The following is a 21,370-nucleotide window of genomic DNA, read 5'->3' as shown; positions in this document are numbered from 1 at the left end:
AAAAACTGTTCCTCTGAGATTCTAAACAAAGCAAATGGTCCGTGCTTGTAAAGTGAATGTCTCCCTTTTGACTTCTGCTGATGAGGAGCACTTTGAAGACAATGGTTTCAAATATACAAAGGAATCAGCAATGTAACGCTGAGTTTTGTTCAAACACTCTACAGTGTGCAGGCTTAAACAGTGAAGAGACTCTGCTTCAAATGGAAGAAAAGCGTTAAATACATTAGCAGACAACTGGAACATAAATGGTCCCGAAAACATTTTCTTTCTGTACAGTAGCAACATTACAAGCAAATCTGCAAGTGTGTAAAATCCAACAACGACGCCTTCCCAAGGAGATCAGTTCATCAGCAGTGGTGGAAGAAGTAGCCTACTGAGATCCTTTACTTAATTCAAGTAGGCTAGTTAAACCCCATTGTAAGAGAACACAAGTTACAAGTTACAAAACTGTGTTTTTCTGATGTTTATGTCCCCTGATTTCCACGTAAGGAGGTTGGGGTGCTGGATGTGTCAAACAATCTTTCACCCAGGAGACCGGGGGTTCGTGTCCCGTTTGAAAATATAAGTAAATGGTAAGTTTTTGTTTTAACTTTATGGACCAATGGAGCCATGCCACGTGCTAGTAAAGTAAAGTAATATCTGATTTGAACCCAAACCCCAATCTTTTTCTAAACAAGTAGTTTTTGTGCCTAAAATCGCAACCTTTAGGTTCAAAACAGCGACCGACGTTCTCTGGTTTAGATATTAGGGTTGTATTTCCACCACCACTAGGGGCGCTAATTAATGAAACGCTCCTGTGGGTCGTATTTGAGGGTAGGAATCATAGACAGTAAAATGAATGGACACATCGACGCCGTAGACTTCCACGGGAGACCAGTGAAGTATATTAGAAGCACTTTTCCGGTGAGCGCTGAGCGTTACTGCGCAGCCTCCAATTGAGCTTGACTAAGTAGCTCTGACGTGAGCAACCTGTCTGAAAGTTGTAAGTCTTCTGGTAGCTGTGCCAAGAGAAATCTCAATCATTCCCAATCTTGCAGAGACGGAGAGTGTAGGTATATGTAAGGAGATAACATAGGCAGAGGCTGATTATTGCTAACTAAAATGCTAGTTAACATTAGTAATTAAACTTAAACAGCTAACGTAAGTCGAACCTGCCTGCGAGCTTCTCCTGTACTATACGGTAATTCCTCTACTATGCGACAGAAAGTCTCGTGGTTATGACACACTCGTTAGCCTATTTTTAGAAAAACGTCTGCTACGGAGCCATAACGTGAGATACAAGGTAATGGAGCCTTTTATACATTGTCGTGTTTTTTTAGAAATAAACAATGGACAAAAAGTCTTTAAACGCTTCAGATGTAAAGTTATTCGCTGTCAAAGTGACGCCAAAATGAATGGCAGACAATGGAATGCTAACTGCAGGTGATGGCTTGTTAGTATCAAAAAGTCTCCATAGGAGGTACGCTTTGCGGATGTTCGCTTACCCCCTTGGTAGGAATAAATGTCCCATGTCACCCTAATAGTTTAAAGGACTTATTGAGACAGACAAAAACAGAAACACAAAATATATTGTTGTTATCATTTATGTTAGCCAATGATTTACTTACACAAGAAAGGAGCAGTAGTGAAATGTCACTAAGTACATTCACAGTACAATTTTTAAATACTTGTACTCTAGTTAAGTATTTCCATTTTATGATCATTTATTTCTACTTCACTACATTTCAGAGGGAAATATTGTACTCCACAACATTTATCTTACAGCTATAATTAGTTCAAATTTGTATATGCATAACATTTATAAATATCTAAAATGTATAAAATTTGCTTTGTCCTATATATTTTATAAAAGATGCATTGTTAGATTATAGATTAAATAGGTTAGATTTTCACTTTGCTGCCAATACTTGAAATTGAATGCAAGACTTTTACATTTAATGGAGCATTTTTTCATTGTGGTATTGTTCCCTTTACTTAAAATATCTCAGCACTTCTTCCATCAGTTATTTCATCTTGGGGAATCATGTATTTTTAAATGTAGAAAGACCCTCAGCTATGTACCATGTTTTTTCTCCACCTGTAACAGAGTGCTATTCCCACTTGAATAAAAGAATCCTACAAACTTTCCTTGGCATGTAAAAAGTTCCAGCCCCAAATTTTGTCAAGCTCCAATTAAAAGCATCACATTCCACCCTGAAGTAGTCCATCCCCTTTTTTCACACTGCCTTGGAGCAAATAATTAGTTTTTTTTTCTCTTGTAAAGTTTCTGGGTTTACATAAAGTGAAAGGGTTGAGTCTGAGAGGGCAGAAGGTGCTGTGGCTCTTCCACAAACAGAACAAGAAACATCCACGAGCACAAGAGTTGTATTCTCTTTCATTTTACTTTGAGCTTTTTCTTTTGAGAAGCTTCTTCAAGAGTTCCCTTGGAAGAGAAGTTTTTTTGTCGCCATACCAAGGGAGATTTGAACTGCGATGTCTCTGAGAGGTGAAGTGTGTGTGGTGACGGGAGCCAGTGGATTCCTGGGAAAGAGGCTGGTGAGGCTGCTGCTGGAGGAAGAGAAAATGGCTGAGATTCGACTGCTGGACAAACAAGTACAGCCAGAACTTCTATACTCTCTGGAGGGTAAAATCTGTCTTATTTACAATTAAATTATTCATCTTTTTTTCCTCTGTAGCACACATGAAATACATTAAAAGTACAGGGAGAAGTTTGTCTTTATAGTGTGCTGGTATACATCCTTTTCACACTGAAAAACTTGAATACTGAAGTATAAATATGAATGTAGTATTTACTCTTAATATTATCAGGGATTAAAACTAACAATGCTTATATCATGGGAACCCTTTGTCATACCAGCAGTTCAATTCAATTTTATTTTTTATTTTTTATTTTTTATTCAAACGTAATTCAATCAGGAAATACAAACTTTGTTTTTCAAGAGCAAAATTATGCAGCAGTCACAGATTAATGTCAATATATTTTACCCTCAACTGAAATAATAGTCTTGATATTATTATTATTATTTAATAAAATCTTTTTATGTAATTGTTTAACATTAAAATTGTCATGATCGTGGTTGTTTTATTTTCTGTTTTTATGTTTGTGGGATCTTCCCCTGTGTCATTTGCTGCATGTCATAACAATTAAATTGCCTTCTTGACTCCTCCACTTGCCTCCCTTCCTCACACTAGTCCCTCCCACCAAGGAGGCACAGGAGAGACGTGCAGAAATGCTGTTTTCACGTACATGGTTATTTTGAAAAACTGAGACATTTCCCTTCGTTTGTGCCCTTCGTTTGCACGCAAACGGAGAATTTGCCTCTGAAATCGATTCTTTCTAAAACCTCCGGCCAGAGTGGAGATTTTGGAAAACTTAGTTTGCATGTAAACTGAGACAAACAGCGGTTTAGGCAGCCGAGGAAGTGAGGAAGAGAAGAGAGAGGAAGTGATTCGTTGCTGTTGTTGCCATTTTCGGGATTCTGATTGGCTAACGTGGGCTTGAGCTTCTCGTTACACCGCCACCTACAGGTTTGGCGTGCTCTTGACAGCATTTACGGCATATACAGTATACACGGGTACGTGTAAACGAACACTTTTCTGAAAACTGACAGCTGTGCACGATGTTATTTTTGAAAAAGGAGAGGTTGAAATGTCCGTTTATGAAAATAGCCGGCCACATGTAAACGTAGCATGAGAGGGATGGGACCTCCTTTCCTCTGAAGTGTCACATGAATACTTCAGCTTTTTGGGCAGAGTTAGCAACTCCTTCAGCGGCACGGCTCCTGGGAAAGCTGCTCTCGTGTATCCTCGCCTATAGCTCCTCGGTGATCCCTCCTCAATGCTCGCTCCTCTGTCCTTGGGGCAGAAATAAGAGCTTTGAGATGGCCTTCACCGAGGAGGGATGGAACAACACAGAGTGGACGAGCTATCAAATAAGGGTTATGAGATGCAGCCTCAGTCTTTTATTTCCTGTCTTGTGTGTTTTCCAGCCTGTGTGATTGTCTGCTCCGCTCTGATGTCTTTCACCTGTTCCTCATCAGCCCTCGTGTCACCTGTCCCTCGTTACCACCTTCCTTTCCCTGTGTATATTGCCGTGCGTTCATGGGCATCGGAAAAACATTTTTTTCCAGTGAAAACGTCATCATTCACGTCACTTCCTGTGGGAATCAGAGGTGGGAAACTGGGGCTAGATTTTCCTAACAGAGTTTCCCAGTTGGTGACGCGTTGTTGATAACTGACGTACAGAAACATGGCTGACGATCGTTCAAATGTGTTGAAGGGTGAGAACTATTCCTAAATATGGTATACGTGCAGTTTAGTGTCCCAAATTTCCTATGGAAGATTCTACGTGCAGTTTAATGTCCCAAATTCCCTATGGAAGATTCTACGTGCAGTTTAATGTCCCAAATTCCCCCATAAAATGTCCTTAATTTTGAACCTGCTAAACCACCTGTGCTGTTTAACAGGTGTTTTATAGTAATTAATGTGCGCATAACAAGTTACTACGACGCTTTTCCGGCCGCACCCCGACCCATTCACAACGGCTCTGCTCACCTGGACCCAGACTACTCCAAACCAACCGAAGCACTTAGGCGCATGGGTATTGCTACATCTGGGAGGGATTCTGACTTAGAGGCGTTCAGTCATGATGGAAAGACATGGCTTTATGGTAGCTTTGGGACACCTAGTTTTGAGAAAATAATTTGGGACACTAAACTACACGTACATACGACCCCTAAATATAGAAAATTCAATTCAATTCGCAACACAAACACCTGTCGATGTGCTGTTTGTATGCTCGCATAAGAAAACAGCAGCAAATCTTTGTTATTGTGGCCTCCATGTTTTCACACACCTGACAGTTGGTGGCAGTTATGCAACAAGTTGTTATGCCAAACGTCAATATAACAGTAGAAGAACACGCATCCCGACCATAGACAGTGAAGCACATGAACACTGGCAGTCGGAAAAACAACGTAATGACGGGGGCGGTCCCTGATATTCCCAGGTGGCATGAACAGACCATTAGTCCTGGGTTCTCTTGTTTCAGTGTCATGTCTGAGTTTGTTCTTGGTTCTCTGTGTATCTTTCTAGTGTGTAGTTTTCTCCAGTGCTTTTGTTTTTCTAGTGTTTCTGGATTTCTTTTGTTGCCTGCCTGTTTTTGGATTCAGCTTTTTGTTATTAATGCTCGCTTCTTGTTCTATCAACCTGCCTAACTGGTCTCCTGCATTTGGGTTTTCCTTTTGAACTCACAAACAAAGATATATAAGATAGACTTTAAGGCTTTTATATTTCGACTACTTTACAGCTTTTAATGTGATGGCAGCATTACATCTACTTACATTTAAAAGACACAAGAAAATACAAATATTGTAGACATCATTTTACATATCAAAAAAACAAACCTTATATTGTGTAAATTGATGAGAGTTTGTCATTTATTTCATGTGTGTCAGAATGTAGAGGCAACACAAAGTTGAGCGTTTTCGAGGGCGACATCAGAGACGGGGATTTCCTGAGAAAAGGCTGTCGAGGTGCATCGATCGTCTTCCACATGGCATCCATCATTGACGTTTATGACTCAGTGGAGTACAGTGAGATATACGGGGTCAATGTCAAAGGTAAGGCCGTGGCTTTAATGCACTGAAAGATGAAGCAGAACTCTTTTGATTGCTTGAACTTCAACTGACTTTGAGTGCTTATGCATCTATTGACTTTTCAAACTGCTTTCCTGACTTGCTTTGGTTGACATTTCAGCTGCTGGTTCCGCCTCAAAAGGATATTGCAAACTGCTTTCATTGGTTACTTTGACACTTCAGCCGCTTTCTCTGCTCACATTTCAACTGCCATGAACTTATTTAAGCGTTTACACTTCAACTGACACTTACTTTACTTGAACTGACTTTTCAACGTCTCATTGCTTGAACTTTATTCTGAATTTACACTTAAACTAAAACTTGAACTCATAACACTTTCACTGTAACAGCCTTCGACTTCAACTTCTTTCAACGTCACACTATTTTCCTCTTACAGATTGTAATGCATTGAATTATTTTAATTTCTTCACTTATCAAGAAATGATATACAGTACAGTATGCATTCACCGATGGTATATATAGACACATGAAGCAGAACTCTTGTAGCAACTAATACTTTCTTTCTTAAAAGAGTTTCAACTTCAGCCATTCTTGTCATTAAAAAAAGTTTAGCCGCAGCTTTTAATCTGTTTACTTTTCTGTTGCTCTCCTTTGAGATAAGATAAGGAGTGATTGAAATCTCTTTTAACTCATATGAACTCAAGAGCACCTTTGCTTTGCAGGAACGCAGCTGCTTCTGGAGGCTTGTATTCAAGAGAACGTGGTGTCCTTCATCTATACCAGTACCATCGAGGTGATGGGACCAAACTCTAAAGGTGAACCCATAATCAACGGCAGCGAGGACACAGTTTACAACTGCACTCTGAAGTTTGCCTACAGCAAGACCAAAAAGGAGGCTGAGCATAGAACCCTGCAGGCCCACGGCGATGTGCTCAATAACGGAGGCCGGCTGGCCACCTGCGCCCTCAGACCTATGTACATCTACGGGGAGGGCTGCCGCTTCCTGCTGGGCCACATGGGCGACGGGATACGAAACAAGGGCGTTTTGTTTCGTATGTCCCAACCGGAGGCCCAAGTGAATCCTGTGTATGTCGGCAACGTGGCTGCAGCCCACCTCCAAGCAGCCCGCAGCCTCAAAGATCCACAAAAAAGAAACGCTATCGGAGGAAAGTTTTACCTAATTTCTGATGACACGCCACTTGGAAGTTATTCGGACTTCAACCACGTCATGATGTCCCCTCTGGGCTTCAACATTCAAGAGAAGCTCATGTACCCGCTCCGCCTCCTCTACGTGGTCTGCTTCTTAATGGAGATGCTGTGCATGATGGTGCGACCTTTCGTACGCATCGTCCCGCCCCTGAACCGGCAGCTCGTCACCATGTTGAACACGCCATTCAGCTTCTCCTATCAGAAGGCTAAGAAGGACCTGGGATACGTCCCCAGATACACCTGGGAGGAAGCACGCAAGCGCACCATTGAATGGCTCGCGTCAGAGCTGCCAAAGGAGAGGGAAAGAATAAATGCTAAATAATTCTGAAAAAGTTATGTTTTTTTTTTATGAACTAATGTTAGTTCTAATAAGTGTTTGAATAAGTGAAAGGAATGGGAAGCACACATTCAAAAACATGGTGATCATCACTGTTGATTTTTCTGCAAAGACACTAATTGTGGATTATTTTTTTTTTTACAATGTGGCACTTTTCTAATTATTCTGATTAGTTTAGTAAAGGTTTTAGTTTTTTCTTTTTTTTATTGATATTTCCAGCAGGAGTCGCCAAAGATTCCTTCACATATGGGGTTTATTCTTTAGGCTACATAAGCTCCACTTTACTCTGTTTCTTAAAAATTGTTGGCTTTCTAGATCAACCTCAGGAGAGATGATGTAAGGTAGACAATACAGTAAACAGTGTTAACTTAACCCTATGAGGAAGAGGAGGGTTGGACTCACAACACACTAAAAGCTTAAATACAAAAGTTTATATCTTGTAGCTTTGATTCATGTCATTATCACCTGATGTTCCTGTACTGTCCTGGCAATATGTTCCTACTATTAAAGTTTATGGTGAGAAAAACCTTACTCATTGTACATTTTCATTTAAACATGGTTTATATATTTAATTACTGTGCGTTCATCAGTTCATTTAACTTTAAAGGAAACTTTGCCTTGCAGCACTTTTCTTTTAGATTTGAAGCAAGCAGACATTTGGATAAGTATGCTTCCAGCAGCTTATGGTTGGTTGAAGTAAAGAGCTCTTAATTATAATTAAGCTCCACTTTTTGATTAACACAAAATGACTGCCAAGTGCAAAACTTAGGCAACCCTTGACCATATACTGTAGGTTCTGTCTTCTGTCTAGGATCTGTCGCCGTTTTAGCGCCTGTCTCTTTAAGCCCCCCTCCCAATAAAGCCTAGTCTGCTCTGATTGGTCAGCTTTTCCGGATCTTTTTCCACATCTGCACTCTCGGAGTCTAACCGTGTGTTCATGGACATCGGAAAAACGTTTTTCCGAGTGAAAACGTCAGCATTCACGTAACGTCCTGTGGGAATCAGAGGTGGGAAACTCGGGCTGGATTTTGCTAACCGAGTTTCCCAGTTGGTGACGCGTTGTTGACAACTGACGTTTGATGTAGGCGACTTTGGTTCACTGAACATATTTCAATGACAATAAACTTTTTATTGTGGACAAATGCCTCTGCCAATAAACACAGACATAATATGTTTCAAATTATTCATAAATAGGCCTATGTATAAAAAAACAACACATTATCCGTGTCTTTTCCCGTTCGTTGTCCTGCAGATAACACAAACAAACACCTGGCGATGTGCTGTTTGGATGCTCGCATAAAAAAGCAGCAGAAAATCTTTTGTTATTGTGGCCTCCAAGTTTTCACACACCTGATGCATGACTGCCAGTTGGTGGCAGTCATGCAAGAAGTTGTTATGCCAATATAACAGAAGAAGAAGAACACGCATCCCGACCATGTGAACGCTGCCAGTCGGAAAAACAACGTAACCAGGGGGGCGGTCTCTGTTATTCCGAGGTGGAATGAACGCAGCATAAGCACCGTCATTGCAGCCGGGGGATGACTGTAACGGCACTGTAGCAGCACTTTCTATATATATGGTAAAGTTGTGACATTACAACTGTACGTAAGTCCTGATGGCTCCTTTAAAGGCACAGTGTCTTAATACAGGCTGTGTGCATTTCTCTGTGGTTTAAGTGTTTTGACACAGTTTTAATAAAAACAAGACATTTTACAATATGGGACATTTAATGACCACTAGACTATAGACTATACATATTAACTATTTCTACTTAGCTAGATGTTTTGCTGACTGCCACGTAATATTCTCAACATCATGAATAGTTTCATGATGTCTGTCTAAGATTTGATCGTGTTGTCAGTTATAGTGGACTAATGTATGTAAACTTGCCAACAAAGGAACAGTGATTACATCACTTTTTAAACAAGCTACAATTTAACGCATGCATGCGTTATAGGTGCACAGCTCTCCAGCACTAAAGCAAATAGCACTACATCCCTGCCCTTTTTTGTGGAAAGGATTCAATTTAAATTTGCGTGTAATAACTACCTTAAAACCAAAGGCAAGATCCAGTCAACCCTACTATGTAATTATAACCGTCTAAAGATCCACCATAATTCAGTAAGAAAACAGTGAACTGGTTAAAGCACTGGATTTCACCTGAAAAGTTTTCAGCATGTTTACAAAGAGCATTGATTAACTTAAAAGAGCATTGAAAGTGGAACAATCAATCAGTTAATTATTGATTTCCCTCAGACCAAACAGGGTGACTGCCTCCTTATTTTCTGTGAGACACACACACACACACACACACACACACACACAAACCAGCGCGGCCAGGCCAGAGTCCAGCATTTCAAACAAACAGCCATTGAACACCAATGAGGTCATGGCTTCACCGCCTGGCAAAGAGCTGCAACCACTTGTCGGCCCAGTACAAACCCATTCTGGGAAAATAACAATAAAAAATAAAAAACCCACTGACGACTGTGATGACTGAGTAAAAAGGACATTCCTGTTAAAAGGGGAAGCTTTACAAGACTGCTTATGAGTAGTCGTTCCAGAGTTACAAAACTGCACAGAGCCAGGATTTTCTCAAGCCGAAAGCTGATCTCCATTCAGCAATCTGGGAGCTAAACAGAGCAGCTGATCACCGTTAAGCACTACCTAAAGCTCCCAGGCAGCTACTCTCCCCATTCACCTCTGTCGTTCAACAGAAATGCCTCGTAAACTCAAACCGATCCTCCTCTGTGTCTTGACAGTCTGCATTACAGCCCTGGTGGTGGGTAAGTGAAGAAGCTCATGATAGAGATTGTCTTTCTTATAATAATAATAATAATTTTTGGAAAATGTGTCATGATTTTTAACTGCACAAAGGGATGAATTTTGTAGTTTCAGCTGGACATTAAGCACATTAAGTGCATTTTTTTTACATTGCACCACATAAATACACTAAATCACAACCTTCTAACCTAAAATAAGATTTTATATATTTATGGTGAAACAATGATACACAGAGTATTTGTAAAAAATAAAAATCTGTGTCACAAATTACCTGAAAATCACTTGTTTGCTCACAAAACATAATTTGACTATCATGTGTCAGTTGCAGTTATATTTCTTTTGACATGTATATTTTAATGTGGTGTTGTATATCATTAGAGACAGAAGGAAGATCTGGTGTCAAATACACAACGTGTCACGTTAAAAAGGGAGGGTTCTCTGCGCTTCTGTGAACCACAACAATCTGGTGCAACCAGGGCAGGACAAAACAGTGTAGAGTAAAAAAGAATCACCGGTGCAACACAAATGTCTTCTTACTTTATAGTTTCATTGAGGTTCTGGGGAATTGAGAAAATCACACCCCCACTCAGGGGTGGTGATATCATTAATAAACTCCAATGCAGGGAAGCGTTTCGGATACATACACTCGACACTCTAGAACTTCTAGATTTAAATGAAGAAATTAATTTAACTTGCTTTCTCTAATGTCAAAAGTATGTCAAAGTATAGTATTTAAGATGAATATACCTTTATTCCCATTGTAATGTGAATGTTTTATGTTACCTATCAACATTGTTTTTAAAGGTCCCATGGCATGACAATTTCACTTTATGAGGTTTTTTAACATTAATATGCGTTCCCCCAGCCTGCCTATGGTCCCCCAGTGGCTAGAAATGGCGATAGGTGTAAACCGAGCCCTGGGTATCCTGCTCTGCCTTTGAGAAAATGAAAGCTCAGATGGGCCGATCAGAGAAAGGGGTTACCTCGCCCGCCCAGAGACTTTGGCCCGCTCATGAGAGAGAGAGAGAGACATCATGGCTTGCAAACAATCAAAGTGGCAGTTGGTCAAGGCCACACCCCCACCTTGCCCCCCCTCTCTCATTTTCAATAGCATTTAAAGCTACAGACACAGAAATGGCACATTCTAAGTAAAGCTGCTTACACACCAACCAGACGGCCGACCGTTGACAGAAAAGCCAGTCGAAATGATCAGTCTCCCCGTATTGGTCCAAAAAGTGCCACAGAACACACCAAAAAGACGAGACGAGACGTAATACATCTCTATAACAGCAGGCGCCGCTAATCTGTATTATTGCCCAGGAAATGAAAACCGGCAGCTGATTGGGAGAACGCATCACATGGGTTTGTTTTCTCCGGAAATTCAAAGCCAGACTGTCATGGCGGCCGTTCAGAATACGATCTCATATTGTACTAAAATAGTTCACTGAAACATGTTTCTGAGAACATTTTAAACGAGAAATAGGCCGTGCAGTTGCTGAATCTGTCTTCATTTCAGCTCAACAAAGGTCAGTTTAAAAGATTTTCGTCAGATTTTGAGAGACTCTAGTCACCTCACTCCGCTCCCCATTTCCGGGTGAGTCCCGACTGCCCTGATGCTCGGCAAAAATGAACACGACAGCCCCCCAGACTGACGACGGCACGGGACACACCGAACAGATTTGCGTCACTGACCTCGCCAGACTGTCTAACGGACGATAATTAACTAAGTGTGTCCCGGTTATAAAGCTCATTGTGGGACTGGCTCTAGTGGCTGTAATTCTGCACCAAGGCTGAATTTCAGGAAAGAGACTTCAGATACTGTATTAGGGGACCACTGAGGTCTATATAAAAGCATCCAAAAAGCAGCATGTCATAGGACCTTTAATAACTTTTGACCTGTTTGTGGCCATTTGCCCTTTAATTACTGATTAATGAGTGTAGCACATTGGTTGAGATGGGTGTCGTCAGGCAGCCAACGCCCCCTTTACGCACTATCACACCTGTTGATGATTCTTATCAAGGGCTTCACTGACCATTCTCTCCAAGGACTCTCATAGTCACTGTTATGCACCTTAAAAAATAAAAAAATAAACTATAAAGTAAGAAGACTCTCTACACATGTCACATTTTATCAGAATGGGGATTATTGCCAATAAGGTTTTCACATGCAAGAGATAAAATCCTATTCTGATAAAACATGACATCTTGTCAGTTGACGACACAACAAAAATAATCCATAATAATCCGCACGGTGTGTCATTGTCTGAATTCAACATGTTTGCTGTTTTGTGATGCATGGGATCAACACCCATTCAACATTCCAGCCCAGTCAATACGAAAATATTACATTGTTTTTCTCAGGTGTGGAGGAAATTCAGAGCGATGAAGAGTGCGCTGACCTCAACAACACCACCTGGCTGGAGTACCGGCAGCAGAGAGTCAAGCTGCAGGTGCAGTACATGCTGCTCACGAGGAGGAACATGGACTGTGCCCAAATGTTCAACCAGGAGTCTCTCACTGAAACACAGAAGCAGCCGTCCTACTTCAACATCTCCCACCCGACAAAGGTCATCATCCACGGTTACAGGTGAGGACGAGATCCTTAAAGACCCTTTTTTTTTATCTTAATTTTATCTTAAAAGCAATCGTTTTCTACATGAACACTCAAACATTTTGTTACAAGTTACAACCCTTTTGGTTATTTCTCTTAAACAGATTTTTTTTTGTTTGTTTAGATTTCTTTATTTAAAAGGGACGACGCACATTACTCAACATGAGCACAGAGTCCAACATGTAAATGAGCCAGATTTAGCCATGCAGGCTAATTTTCACCTGCAGTCCCTAGCTGGTTGATGGCTTAAAACAATAGATAAGCTACAACAATACAACACACAAACATAAAACAAGAACACATAGGCATAGACATGTAAAATGACACAACCACTATTCGACATCATGACAGCTGGCAGGTTGATGCCATGAGAAAAACATAAGACAAGTAGCATATACAGTAGACGGGTAAAAGTGCATAGACACACATTAAAACACATCGACAGCACAGAAGCACAAAGCACAGAAGCACACACAGAGACACAACTATAGCATAGTATAACATAGTTGATCTTTGGTTTATGGTGAACAAGTCAACGCCACCGTCTGGCCTTTCCTACATCACCCTCCCCACCTCCCCGTAGGATCCTGGGCAGTAAGCCGTCGTGGGTGAAGCAGCTGGCCCAGGCTGTGCTCAGGGCGCAGAATGTCAACGTGCTGGTGGTGGACTGGGTCTACGGCGCCTCCTTCGCCTACAACCTGGCAGTGGAGAATTACAAGGAGGTGGCGTTGCAGATCTCTGTCCTCATCAACCAGCTGCAGGTGAGAGACAACACATTTGGGGGGTGATTTAATAAACTCATAGCTATGACAAAAACAGCTGCAGGTGGAAATAAAAAAAAAATGAGTGCAACTGTCTTGTCCAACAGAAACACGGATGCGAGCTAGAGTCCTTCCACTTCATCGGGGTCAGTCTTGGGGCGCACGTCGCTGGTTTCGTGGGGACTCTTTTCGAGGGGAAGATAGGACGAATCACAGGTGAGTCCAAACCACCTCCATCATGTCCACAGACATATCAAACAGCATAAGGAACATTAAAGCCTGCTTCTTCTCTAAGCAGTTGAATTGGAAACACTGTACTATTATCTGATTGTAGATTTTTCTTCTCGTGAAGAAGAAAACATTTAGATGCCATAATTCAAAGTTTTAAAGTCCTGCTACACCTGTGTTCCACTTCAGTTTGAAGAATCCTCCTCCCTTACAAGATCAAAAATACAAACCTTGAGGGAGAACTTCCACAATACTGTTGAAATGGTGAATGTAAAAATAAAAGGTGCCAGCTGCTGTTATTCTGCTACGGAACAACAGGCCAGACAATGAAGTCTCTCACAGAGCCTCTCGGCTGTGAATGTGTTTCAGTGTGACCCTGGAAGACCAGCCGGGCTCTTCAAAACACAACAGCGCTTTGATAAGAGCCTCTCTGAAGCTGTGTGGAGACACTTGTCCCCAAAAAACACCAGCTAACACAATACGCCACTGTTCACTGGTTTATATCAGGTCTTTTTGTCTGAGTGGAGAGGCTGGTGCAAATTTGAATGTAAGCACAGGTTAAGATGACACAGCTGCTGTCAGGAATCTGGTCATTAATAAATAAACGGTAATCAGAAATATTGTGCAAAATCAGTATGACCAAACCATCACCAGCTTTAAAAAATGATTAATTTTGCCTGCTAGTAGAGGTCAGCTAAGCTCTTTTTTTAATACCAAAAAGTTCAGGAGCTTCTAAGCAGTGATGGAGTACTCGAGTCCTGGACTCAGACATGAGTTTGACTCGCGTTGCTATTCTCTGGACTCGTGACTTGACTTGGACTCGAGGATTTATGAAATCGCACTCAAGCATTCATGATATAGGACTCGGAAGTTCAATGAAGTTTCTGACTACTTTTGTGTGTAATAGGTCATACATTTGATATAAGACATTGATATGCAGTATATTTAGTCTGTATCAGTAACAGTATCATGCAGGGGCCAGTGATGGGAGTCCTGGACTTGGACTCGAGTCGCTATTCTCTGGACTTGCGACTCGACCCGTGACTCGACTCGGATTCTTCTTTGGTGACTCGGACTTGGACTCAGACTCATCTCATCAAAAGAGAAAAGAGAAATAGTTGGGTTTACTTGAGATGTTGGTTCACTATGCGGCAGGACTTCCATATTAAAAAGTGTGTGTGTGTGTGTGTGTGTGTGTGTGTGTGTGTGTGTGTGTGTGTGTGTGTGTGTGTGTGTGTGTGTGTGTGTGTGTGTGTGTGTGTGTGTGTGTCAACAATGAGGCAGATGAATCCATTGTTTAATCCTTATTTTAGTAGTAATGTGTGAATATGATTTTCACAGTTTTTCTGACTGAATCTAAAATAATCTTTGAACCCAATTTACTTACTTACTGTATCTCCATTTTCTTTTGTTTTAATAGTTGTCTTGCTGCTGTCATGCATCTCTGTTTTCTAAAATCAGCAGCTTTTATTGTCACAAAGTAATGTTCAGTCCTGTAAAGCCCTTTGCATGTCAACAACTGACAACATCAGCCATAGAGACTTTATTTGGACTACAACCTACGACATAAAACCGGGCTCCTTGAATTAAAAATGCTAGTGGGGGGAAGATGCTTCTCATTTGTTTTAAATCCTAACGTGGTTGAACTACAACAAACCGCTGTCTACTTAAAGGCCATTCAATTTTCAGTGGGGTAATACAGAGTAAACTTTCATTATCGGAGTACTGATGGGAAATAATTGCCAAAGAAGTTGATGTTTCACTTTTCAAACACATTTTTCCTTGTCCTTGTCGCCCAGCTCTTGACCCTGCTGGACCCATGTTTAAAGGAGCCGACACCTTTGACCGGCTGGACCCATCTGACGCTCAGTTTGTTGACGCCATCCACACGGACGCTGACTGTGAGACAACTTTAATTTGAATACCATAAAGCCTTAAAACAATGCTGATTTCTTAACATTTCCATCAAAATACTAGTTGTGTTTACAATGGAAGCTGTGGGAAGTGTATTATCCTCTGTTTACAAAAGGTCAACAGTAGGTAAAAGTACTAAAAACACTGGAACACTATCATCACACCGAGGCATAATAAGTAAGTATTTTGTCATCATAGGCCGTCATGTTTGAAAAATTAAGGGAAAATCCAATGTGTCATGTTATCATGGGGTAATGTGGTCGGAGAAGAGACGTGTAATGTCTACACGATGACCAGCACTAAAAACAAAGCTATCTAAGTCTGTAGACTTTTACTTTACTGTCCAAATTATGTTTTTCCTATCATCCCAGGGTTTTTGTGTTTACAGTAAAGAGTAAAAAAGCAGCACTGCAGCAACAAAATGGCAATAGCTTTAATGAGGTTTTCTGCATCAGATTTTGGGATTTCCATCCCTGTCGGTCATGTGGACTTCTTTCTGAATGGAGGAAAAGACCAGACTGGATGTGCTCGCTCTAGGTTCGCTTCAAGTAAGTTCAGCACCCTCTACAACCTGTGGTGTAGAGTAATTTAGTACTTTAGTACCTGAGTACTTAAGCACAATTTTGAGATCCTTGTTCTTTACTTGAGTATTTCTATTTTTCTGCTCTGCTATACCTCAGAGGCAAATATTGCACTTTTTACTGCACTACATTTATTTATAACCTTTAGTTACTTTATATGTTCAGAATAATTCATAAAATACATATAATCAACAAATGAATTATGTATTATAAGTTAAGATAAAACTTTATTGGTCCTGTGTTAAGCGTATGCTTAAAAACAGAACAGAACCCACAATGCAGACACTCACTGGGAGATGTTTCACAATTTATTCACAAATAAAAACCAGGTAGTGGAGCGGGGGTCCGAGTGAGGACAGTGGAGAACAAGTCAAGCTCAAAATAGCACCCCACTTCAACGGTAGTATAATGAGGTCCCTACCACGAACGCTGTGTTTGAGCTATGTTACTGGTTACTGGTTGCATGGCGTTCGTCGTTCAACTGGTCATGACTGTTTTACAAGATGGCGGCCACATGTAAACATGAACGCTACTGTCTTTTTAATTTATCTTCTTAATAAACTGTCTGTACGCTTACAAAGTTCTCAATGCTTCGGTTTACATGTAAGGACTCTCATTATGCTACAGTTGAAGTGTGGTGCTATTTTAAGCCTTGTTAGTGGTATAAAATAGCGATTTACCTTCTGCCCCGAAAGCTAGCGTTAGAAGCTAATCACCGATTTGCGGTAGCTTGTTTCAAGCTACAGACACATTTGATTAGCATGAAAACAGATCCCAGAGAACGGTCGACCTGGTACACATATGTTATTAACCCCTAGGTTCATTTTGCGCTGGATTTGTCCTTTAAGTACATGTTGATGCTAAAGCTAGTGCTTTTTAATTAGGTAAAATTTTGAATGCAGGACTTATACCTATACTTTCAGCACTCACTAAAACCTAAAAGGTGGAGATGAACAGCAAGACTGTTGTTTTTAAACTTGGCTGCTGTGTCCTCTAAAGTATAGCTCAGGTTACTTTCTTTTTCCTGGAAGTTATGAATAAAAAAATCTAATTATGCATGAATAGATTTAACCCAGTTCTGCATGCGGACACATTTAAATAACTATAATTTTCTAAAGACATCTGGGACTCCTTAGTGTTTCTGTGTGTTGTCAGTTCTTGTCTACTTCCCAGTGTATGGCTACGTGATATGTGACCACATGAGGGCGCTGCATGTCTACATGAGCGCGCTGAACAGCTCGTGCACGTTAATGGGGATCCCGTGCTTCAGCTATGAGGACTTCCTGGAGGGACGCTGCATGGACTGTGACGTCTTCAAGGGGACATGTCCAACTATAGGTAAGAAAACACTAAGTACTACAGTACTTAAAGATGCTGTAGGTAGGGTTGCGAAGATCCAGGACTTAGCCAAAAGATTTAATCATCAACAACTTCTCAGTCCCTCCCCCCTTTCTGCTGAAGCCCAAAACGGTCTCCTAAGCCCCTCCCCCCACAAGGGAGAATGAATTAGTTAGACACCCCACATAAGTACATTTTGCTGAAGGTTTTGAATGCAGGACTTAGTAAAAGACACAGATAGTCGCAGTAGCCTAATAGATGTTTTTATCAGGGTGGGGAGGCACAGACAGGCAGGGTAACATCCAATCATTGAAAGAATAAAAATATAAATTAGGTATCTTTGTTTCGTTCTCTGTTAAGTCTCAGTATCACCAGTAGATTTGACATCAGGCTGCACTCAGGCAGCAGGTCTGCTCTCGTCACACGGCGGCTTTTGGCAGCTTCTTATCATTTCAACCCCCTGATACACCAACCCACGCTGATACAGGGACACAGTCAACGCACTTGGAGCCCTTTTGATTTGTGTGACGTATGAACGGCAGACCTACTCTCACTCTGTGTGTGTGTGTGTGTGTGTGTGTGTGTGTGTGTGTGTGTGTTTTCCAGGTTTATCAGAAAACAGTGGGATAGCCATGTCTCCAGTTCCCAGAGAGCAGAAGCTCTTCCTCCTCACAACTGCTTCGCCACCTTTTTGCTGTGAGTGTGCAACAGTCCTTTCTGTGGGGAAATGTTCATGTTGATAATTACATAATTTAAACACACTTTTTTTTTTTTTTTTTACCAGTTCAGGTTTAAAGGTTGCTAATTAAGAACTAAGAGGAATTTGCATGTTTACAAAAATAAAGATTAGAATAAATGCAACACAAAGATGTATAACAGTCAAAAGGAGTTAATTCAAAAGGGTAGGTGTTATAAGCTACACCTTTTTGGTCAGCATGAAGTTACTTTGGTTTGTCACCACCGACAACTTCCGTGTAGGCTACTTCAAAATAAAAGTACTTCCTGTGACGGTTCGCAGTAAAACTAAATTACTGTTAAAGGAATAAGGTTGTGTACCTTTTCACATATCAGCTGTAAATCAAGTACTGTAAATAATGTAAATAGGGAGTTTTAATCACACTATAATTGACAATTTCCTTTAGACTGTTTTAAACTAAACAACATGAATTTCTTATTCAAGTGCTTCAAACAAACAGTTTACAACAATGCCGTACTTCAATACAACTGTAAGGTACTTTTAATTGAGTATTTTCATTTTCTCCTACTTGCCTATTGTACGTTTTACTTATCTATTTTTTATAGCTTTAGTTACTTTGCATATTCATATTAATTATACAAAATACTATGAATAATCTGTGATGTATTAAAGTGGATAAAGATGAGACTTTATTGATCCAGTGTTGAAATTCACAAGCTAGCTGCCAAGTCAAACTTCCTCTGTTATTTTGGTGAAAGTAACTCAAAAGTAATGCAAAAGTAGTGTAACGCATTACAATTCAGAGACAGTAATATTGTAATATAACTAATTACTCTCAAATGACAGTAACTAGTAATCTATAATGTATTACATTTTGGAAGTAACTTGCCCAACACTGATCACCATATATATATATATATATACATTTTTTTAGTTGTATAAGTTGGAAAAGACAAACAAATGAAGTAAACTAAATGACTTTGTTAATGTGTCATATTGTGTCGTACTTTGATGCCAATAATCAAAAGAGTTTTTATATGCTGTAGGCCAGTAAATAAATGTGTCCTGTTCTGCTCAGCTCATCACTTCCTGCTGCAGCTGGAGGTTTCTCCTCTGGATAAGAGCGCTGAGGTGGAGGTGACACTGAAGACTCACAACCTGGGAACAGCGCAGCGGCTCAGGCTGTAAGTAGATGGCGCTCTTGGTTTAAAGAAAAAAGGCTTAAGGAATGGCATTCGGTGTTAGCATAGAAATCTAGACGCACCCTAGTAGCTAATTCGGTGTGCTAGTGGGCTCAGAAAATAAAGAAAACGGTTTACGACGCTTCATGAAGCTTCATTCAGCCATCACTACTCAAATGTACCCTATGCTCCTTGTTTACCTGCCAGCCCTCCTCTCCCTCCCCTAGCAGAGAGTGCAGGGGCAGAGGGGTTGTTAAGTTTGTGTGTGTGTGTGTGTGTGTGTGTGTGTGTGTGTGTGTGTGTGTGTGTGTGTGTGTGTGTGTGTGTGTGTGTGTGTGTGTGTGTGTGTGTGTGTGTGTGTGTGTCTGTGTGTGTTGCAGTCAGACAGATAAGACAGTGTACAGGAAGGTGTTGTCTCACCCTGCCGCCCTGTGTGAGATCTACTCCATCGAGCTGAAGAACACCGGAGCTCGCTTCTACAGACAGGGAGACATCCACGTCAAGTCTGTCTGCCTCTCCGAGTTCCCCTCTGTCAGGTGCGTTATCTAAAATGTCGACGTGCACACACACACACACACATGCTGTTCTGTTCAAGCTCCCACACCTCGTCCTGGTGGATTTTATTCTCTTATATTCTATAAATCATCAACAGCTTCCAGGCCTGTTTCTGTTGAGCCGCCACAGAAGGAGATGAAATATGAACGCAAATCAGAGACAGTTTGCCATTTTGGTTCTTGACTGTTATACATGTGCAATGTTAAAATGATAAAAGGGATAGGCCAGCACCTCTGGGCTGAAAGATGGCACTCAAAAGTTTGTAGTTTGCTCCTTATGAAATATCAGATGTCAATTAAATTCCAGCCGTTCCTGCTTCTTTTCATGCTCTCTCACGCTCTCTTTCTCTCTCTCTCTCTCTCTCTCTCTCTCTTTCTCCACGTGTTTCCTGTTTTTCTTTTATCAATAACAACATTTTTCTTAAAGTGCTCATATTATGCTCATTTTCAGGTTCATAATTGTATTTAGAGGTTGTACCAGAATAGGTTTACATGGTTAATCTTCAGAAAACACCATATATTTGTTGTACTGCACATTGCTGCAGCTCCTCTTTTCACCCTGTGTGTTGAGCTCTCTGTTTTAGCTACAGAGTGAGACATCTCACTTCTGATCCATCTTTGTTGGGAGTCGCACATGCGCAGTAAGTACTGCTAGCTTGTCAGTTACAGAGTATGAGGGCGTGCCAGGCTAGCAGCTAGCGAGCATTATAACGTGTGTTACAAAGTGATGAACGTTCGTCACGGAAGTAAAGGCTGGACTACAACAGAGCTGTTTGGAGCAGTTTGTGAACAGAGTTCCATTTTCTCTCTTATCTGTAATTCAAAATGTCTTTTTCTCCCACTTTTAGGAAAAAGTTAAACATTTAAATCTCATTTACATTTCAGATTCAGGCGAGAGGAGCCGCTGTGCGTGAACAACATCAATATCAGACGAGGAGCTCCGTGGACACACGACTTCGTGCAGGTGTGTGGTATCTTCTGAAGAAATGAGGCCTACTCTGAAAACACCCAGTGCATCTACAGCGAATCCATTAAACATGAAGTCAGTTTCACATTTTCACCATCTTGTTAAATGATCAGGGAGCCAAAACATTTTATTCTGGAGACAAAGCTAATATGATAGAGACTATCACAGCTAAATGAGAACATACGGCCTAGTCGGACTTTATTGCCAGAGGGGTTTTTTGTTATTTTTTGCAGCTCTGAAAGGTTTAAGGATGTTCCAGGTTTCTGTATTTTCTGACTTTTGGTTTTAATTGTACTGACTTCAATTTTGTACTGAGGTTTTCTTTTAAAGCCGCACAATAAACTAGTAACTGCTTTTCTCTGTTGTTCTTTTGGGGTTAAATAATGACGTTTGTGTGTTAGATACTGGAATGGAAACAAATAATCAGCACTGCAGAATCAAAACTGCAGCTCATCTAAAACAGGAGAAGCTGTCATTAGAAGAACATTTGTATATTATTCTGTAATCAAAGATTAGCATAATTGGAGATTTTCTCATCTGACGCATTAATAATGGGGGCTATAACCGCAGTGTTGAGTGGTCTTGTGACAGACAGCAGGGGCGTCGGACTG

At 40.8% G+C, this 21,370-nt stretch overlaps 2 protein-coding genes across 3 annotated transcripts; both read left to right on the top strand.

The window, feature by feature from the left end:
• Positions 1–2,281: 2,281 nt before the first annotated feature.
• Positions 2,282–7,674, top strand: hsd3b1 (hydroxy-delta-5-steroid dehydrogenase, 3 beta- and steroid delta-isomerase 1). Its single transcript, XM_039817037.1, has 3 exons — positions 2,282–2,623; positions 5,457–5,621; positions 6,320–7,674. Exons 1-3 carry the CDS (start codon positions 2,473–2,475, stop codon positions 7,126–7,128), a joined length of 1,125 nt encoding a protein of 374 aa, XP_039672971.1. The 5' UTR covers positions 2,282–2,472; the 3' UTR covers positions 7,129–7,674.
• A 1,887-nt stretch (positions 7,675–9,561) lies between these two features.
• Positions 9,562–21,114, top strand: pla1a (phospholipase A1 member A). 2 transcript variants are annotated; one of them, XM_039818082.1, is made up of 11 exons: positions 9,562–9,929; positions 12,289–12,514; positions 13,122–13,299; positions 13,407–13,515; positions 15,327–15,428; positions 15,897–15,989; positions 17,178–17,360; positions 17,967–18,056; positions 19,136–19,241; positions 19,619–19,774; positions 20,678–21,114. In XM_039818082.1, the coding sequence occupies exons 1-11, from the start codon at positions 9,863–9,865 to the stop codon at positions 20,772–20,774; spliced, it is 1,407 nt and encodes a 468-aa protein (XP_039674016.1). In that variant the 5' UTR covers positions 9,562–9,862; the 3' UTR covers positions 20,775–21,114. The 2 variants fall into 2 exon arrangements, with proteins under 2 accessions (XP_039674016.1, XP_039674017.1); XM_039818083.1 differs by having other exon boundaries at positions 9,563–9,929; positions 17,196–17,360.
• Positions 21,115–21,370: the final 256 nt, after the last annotated feature.

This window comes from Perca fluviatilis, chromosome 12, assembly GCF_010015445.1.
Source record: "Perca fluviatilis chromosome 12, GENO_Pfluv_1.0, whole genome shotgun sequence".
Classification (NCBI taxonomy): Eukaryota; Metazoa; Chordata; class Actinopteri; order Perciformes; family Percidae; genus Perca; species Perca fluviatilis.
This window is presented reverse-complemented; position numbering and strand designations above follow the sequence as displayed.